The sequence below is a fragment of the Salvelinus namaycush genome, unplaced genomic scaffold (assembly GCF_016432855.1).
Source record: "Salvelinus namaycush isolate Seneca unplaced genomic scaffold, SaNama_1.0 Scaffold503, whole genome shotgun sequence".
In the NCBI taxonomy this organism is placed as follows: Eukaryota; Metazoa; Chordata; class Actinopteri; order Salmoniformes; family Salmonidae; genus Salvelinus; species Salvelinus namaycush.
Genome location: NW_024061202.1, coordinates 53,934 through 59,933, shown reverse-complemented (window position 1 = coordinate 59,933; position 6,000 = coordinate 53,934). Strand labels below are relative to the sequence as shown.

Sequence of the window (6,000 nt, the reverse complement as noted above, 5' to 3'; positions counted from 1 at the left end):
GGGTTTCCTCTCCTCTCCTCTAGTACCCACAGCTATACAGTAGGTTATGTACTTAACACAGGGTTTCCTATCCTCTCCTCTAGTACCCACAGCTATACAGTAGGTTATGTATTAACACAGGGTTTCCTATCCTCTCCTCTAGTACCCACAGCTATACAGTAGGTTATGTACTTAACACAGGGTTTCCTCTCCTCTCCTCTAGTACCCACAGCTATACAGTAGGTTATGTACTTAACACAGGGTTTCCTATCCTCTCCTCTAGTACCCACAGCTATACAGTAGGTTATGTACTTAACACAGGGTTTCCTCTCCTCTCCTCTAGTACCCACAGCTATACAGTAGGTTATGTACTTAACACAGGGTTTCCTCTCCTCTCCTCTAGTACCCACAGCTATACAGTAGGTTATGTACTTAACACAGGGTTTCCTCTCCTCTCCTCTAGTACCCACAGCTATACAGTAGGTTATGTACTTAACACAGGGTTTCCTATCCTCTCCTCTAGTACCCACAGCTATACAGTAGGTTATGTATTAACACAGGGTTTCCTATCCTCTCCTCTAGTACCCACAGCTATACAGTAGGTTATGTACTTAACACAGGGTTTCCTCTCCTCTCCTCTAGTACCCACAGCTATACAGTAGGTTATGTACTTAACACAAGGTTTCCTTTCCTCTCCTCTAGTACCCACAGCTATACAGTAGGTTATGTACTTAACACAGGGTTTCCTATCCTCTCCTCTAGTACCCACAGCTATACAGTAGGTTATGTACTTAACACAGGGTTTCCTTTCCTCTCCTCTAGTACCCACAGCTATACAGTAGGTTATTGTTAGTGGAATTAAATAATTCCTACAATATACTCATTAATTAAATTCAATCTGTCTATTTATAAGAATTTGTAAGATACTTATTAACATAAAATAGACAGGATACAGTCTTATCAAAATTTGATAATAGTAGTATTTATTCTCGGAGCAAGCTACCATTTGATCATAAACACAGGTTTATATACAAGATATGACGTCATAGATTACAGAATTAAGTCTCATTGTCCTGACAAATAGAAAACAGGTTCAAAAGTTCATTCTAACCTCACAGGGCACTCACATGAAACACCATATAATCATTTATCCTGAAGGCTCACTATAATTGATTACCACTTTAGCAGACAACTCAAGATAATGGAAAACCTAAAAAGTTATCTAAGCACCTCAGGGCTAAGTTGGGTCAGTTCAACCATAGTTTAACGACCCTTTCTGCATATTTTATGACCCACAACACAAATCTCTTTTCACCAGGCATGCAGAGTTCAATTAGTTATAGTTTTATCTAAAGCTAGAATTTGTTTTAACTATTTATTAACAAAATTCCTAACAGTTATGTACTTAACACAGGGTTTCCTCTCCTCTCCTCTAGTACCCACAGCTATACAGTAGGTTATGTACTTAACACAGGGTTTCCTAACCTCTCAGCCATTCCAGTGATTTGGGGTTTTCCAGTACAACATATCTCTCTCTCTCTCTCTCCAGACTATCACCATGGTGGCATTGACCATCCTTCTGCTTGTCAGCACAGCTTTTGCTCTGGGAGACACCTTTGCTCCCATAGGTAAGAGTGACACACCTCACACTTACAGTTGAAGGTGGATGTTTACATACAATTAGGTTGGAGTCATTAAAACCTGTTTTTCAACCACTCCACACATTTCTTGTTAACAAACTATAGGTTTGGCAAGTCGGTTAGGACATCTACTTTGTGCATGACACAGGTCATTTTTCCCCAAAATTTTACAGACAGATTATTTCACTTATAATTCACTGTATCACAACTCCAGTGGGTCAGACGTTTACATACAATAAGTTGACTGTGCCTTTAAACAGCTTGGAAAATTCCAGAAAATAATATCATGGCTTTAGAAGCTTCTGATGGGCTAATTGACATAATTTGAGTCAATTGGAAGTGTACCTGTGGCTGTATTTCAAAGCCTACCTTCAAACTCAGTGCTTCTTTGTTTGACATCATGGGAAAATCAAAGGAAATCAGCCAAGACCTCAGAAAAAAATGTAGACCTCCAAGTCTGGTTCATCCTTGGGAGCAATTTCCAAACGGCTGAAGGTACCATGTTCATCTGTAAAAACAATAGTACGCAAGTATAAACACCATGGGACCACACAGCCGTCATACCACTCAGGAAGGAGACGCGTTCTGTCTCCTAGAGGTGAACGTACTTTGGTGTGGAAAGTGCAAATCAATCCCAGAACAACAGGAAAGGACCTTGTGAAGATGCTGGAGGAAACAGCTACAAGAGTATCTATATCCACAGTAAAACGAGTACTATATCGACACAACCTGAAAGGCCGCTCAGCAAGGAAGAAGCCACTGCTCCAAAACCGCCATAAAAATGCCAGACTATGGTTTGCAACTGTACATGGGGACAAATACTGTACTTTTTGGAGAAATGTCCTCTCGTCTGATGAAACAAAAACAGAACTAATTCGCCATAATGGACATTGTTAAGTTTGGAGGAAAAAGGGGAGGCTTGCAAGCCAAGAACACCATCCCAACCGTGAAGCACGGGGGTGGCAGCATCATGTTGTTGGGGTGCTTTGCTGCAGGAGGGACTGGTGTACTTTACAAAATAGATGGCATCATGAGGATGGAAAATGATGTGCATATATTGAAGCCACATCAAGACATCAGTCAGGAAGTTAAAGCTTGGATGCAAATGGGTCTTCCAAATGGACAATGATCCCAAGCAGACTTCGAAAGTTGTGGCAAAATGGCTTAAGGACAACAAAGTCAAGGTATTGGAGTTGCCATCACAAAGCCCTGACCTCAATCCTATAGAAAATTTGTGGGCAGAACTGAAAAAGCATGTGCAAACAAGGGGGCCTACAAACCTGACACAGATACACCAGCTCTGTCAGGAGGAATGGGCCAAAATTCAACCAACTTATTGTGGGAAGCTTGTGGAAGGCGATCCGCAAGAGGACAGTGTACAGTCTAGCCATTCTCCCAAGTACTTGTATGAGGTGACTACCTCAAGCTCTAAACCCTCAGAGGGGAGAGGGGCATTCTTCTTACCAAACCACATGACCTTTGTTTTGGAGGTGTTCAGAACAAGGTTAAGGCCAGAGAAAGCTTGTTGGACACTAAGATAGCTTTGGTGTAGAGCATTTAACACAAAATACAGGTAGGGGACAGCTGAGTATAAGACTGTATCATCTGCATATCATCTGGATGAGAGCTTCCTACTGCCTGAGCTATGTTGTTGATGTAAATTGAGAAGAGCGTGGGGCTTAGGATTGAGCCTTTTGGTACACCCTTGGTGATAGGCAGCAGCTGAGTCAGCAGATGTTCTGACATTATACACTGCACTCTTTGAGAGAGGTAGTTAGCAAACCAGGCCAAAGACCCCTCAGAGACACCAATACTCCTTAGCCGGCCCACAAGAATGGAATGGTCTTCCATATCAAAAGCTTTGACCAGGTCAATAAAAATAGCAGCACAACATTGCTTAGAATCAAGGGCAATGGCGACATCATTGAGTACCTTTTAAGTTTGCAGTGACACATCCATAACCTGAGCGGAAACCAGATTGCATACCAGAGAGAATACTATAGACATCAAGAAAGCCAGTCAGTTGATTATTGACAAGTTTTTCAAAACTTTTGAAAAACAGGGAAAAATAGCAATAGGCCATAAACAGTTAGGATCAGCTTGATCTCCCCATAAAAAAAAAAAAAGACAAACCGTGGATGTCTTCCAAGCCATGGAAACCTCCCTAGAGAGAAGAGACAGTTTAAAAAGGTCAGCCGTGACACCAGATAAATTAAGGTTGTGCCTTGCTCAAGGGCACATAGACAGATATTTCAACTTCTCATCTCAGGGATTCAAACTAGCAACCTTTGTGTTACTGGCCCAACTCTCTAACCGCTAGGCTACCTGCCACTCCTCTTGTTCCAGAGATGTATGTTGATGTATAAGATTGAGATTCACAGCCCAAGGTTCCAGCAATGTATATTGTGTCCATACGCATGTCCATACATTGTCCAGCAATGTTATGTTATGTCCACATTACAATGTATGTTACCTGTCTATCAAGATGGTATCATACAACTCAAGACCCCTTGTGAGCGTGCTCGAGATGCCGCGCTAAGGCGCCCAATTGGAGCCTTCATCCCCACTTGTGACGACGATGGACAATACACCCCTGAGCAATGTTCAGGCTCTACAGGTTAACACGCACACACATACAAGCCCACAGTAAATTCTCCAATTCAGTTGAACGTGACAAATTCAATGTGTTACAGTAAAATGTGTAAATATTATATATTTAACAGGTTATTAACATGTCCATTTCTGGTAGGTTACTGTTGGTGTGTCACCAGAACAGGACAGAAGATCCCGGGTACTGAGACTCCACCAGGCACTGCTATCAACTGTTAGCAACTTCTAGCCACTTGTCCACCAAGGTATATACACACAACAACACACACACTCTCACTCATTCACTAAATGTTATTTCTTTGTAGCTGGTTCTGGATGTTTATGTTGTTGTTGTGTCTGTAATTGTAGATGTGGACAGAGATGAAAAGCGTTGGAACGAAGATGTTGAAGACTTTGACAGTTGTCTTTACTGTACTACAGGACCTGATTCACATTCTATACAAATAAATGAAGAAATCCAGAGATTAAACTGTTGATTTACTTTCTTTCTTGTTGGTGTGATATGCTGAACAATGTATCTGAACCAGTTCATTTCTGGGAAGTGGAGGAAGGAGTAGGACTGTTATGGTGACTGTATTACCACCACACCGGCAGTTACAGGACATGAAGGCAGTTAAATTCCACGTGACAATGTAGTAGTTAGGCTTCTCCAAGCTCTGATGCTGCTGATGGTCATTAGTAGTCTACCACACTTGTTAACTGCCTGCTACTCAGTACTCTATTGTCCCTCTAATCACTCTGACATCAACACTGATTGGTGGAAATCAGAAAGATTGACATCCGAGAAGGGGTTGCGGGGTTTATTCACGTGCACAGGCAAGGCCTTTTTATGCTATGGCTCTTGGGTCCATGAAATGGGGCATCAGCCTACTCAGTGACACCCACGGAACACAACTGAAAGAGTTGACAAAATATTAGCATCCTAACTCTGACTGCAGGACTTGGACTGTGGAATGAAATCTGTCAGTATTTCCTTTGTGTGGGATTCTTTATATTCATTTTAATTATGGCAGCTTTGGTCCTCCGTCGACATCGAAATGTCATTCCAATATATATACAGGAGTTCAGCAGAGTCCACAATCAGAACCATGCTACTCAGAGGCTGAAGAATTGTTCCAGGCCACAGAGGGATGAAAGACCCCTTTACTGAGTCTACAGCTTCACATTTCACTAAATCATTCCATTGTTTGCTTCATGCATTATATCATCCTGTAAAATAAAGTACATGCTCTTCATCTTTACATGAGTAAATGTTGTATTAGAACTTGTAGGATGACTTGATGAAAGATGATTCATATCTCCTGGTTTCGTTACATCTCATCTCATTCCAAAATCATGGAGTTGGTCCCCTTTTGCTATAACAGCCTCCACTCTTCTGGGAAGGCTTTGCACTAGATGTTGGAACATTGCTGCGGGGACGTGCTTCATTCAGCCACGAGCATAAGAGCGGACGGGCACTGATTTTTGGCGATTAGGCCTGGCTCACAGTTGGCGTTCAAATTCATCCCAAAAGTATTCAATGGGGTTGAGGTCAGGTATCTGTGCAGGCCAGTCAAGTTCTTCCACACCAATCTAAACAAACCATTTCTGTATAAACCTGCATGGGGGGATTGTCATGTTGAAACAAAGGGCCTTCCCCAAACTGATGTGACAAAGTTGGAAGCACAGAATCGTCTACAATGTCATTGTACGCTGTAGCATTAAGATTTCCCTTCACTAGAACTAAGGGGCCCGAAACATGAACAACAGCACCAGACCATTATTCCTCCAC

General features: G+C 42.0%; 1 protein-coding gene across 1 annotated transcript in view; it reads left to right on the top strand.

Moving 5' to 3' along the window:
- Nucleotides 1-1,537: 1,537 nt before the first annotated feature.
- Nucleotides 1,538-6,000, top strand: part of LOC120041682 (equistatin-like) — a 43,976-nt gene continuing 39,513 nt past the window's right edge. The window contains exons 1-3 of the mRNA XM_038986545.1: nt 1,538-1,607; nt 4,105-4,236; nt 4,369-4,443. Of these exons, the coding sequence (XP_038842473.1) occupies nt 1,538-1,607; nt 4,105-4,236; nt 4,369-4,443 (277 nt within the window). The remainder of the gene's footprint in view (nt 1,608-4,104; nt 4,237-4,368; nt 4,444-6,000) is intronic.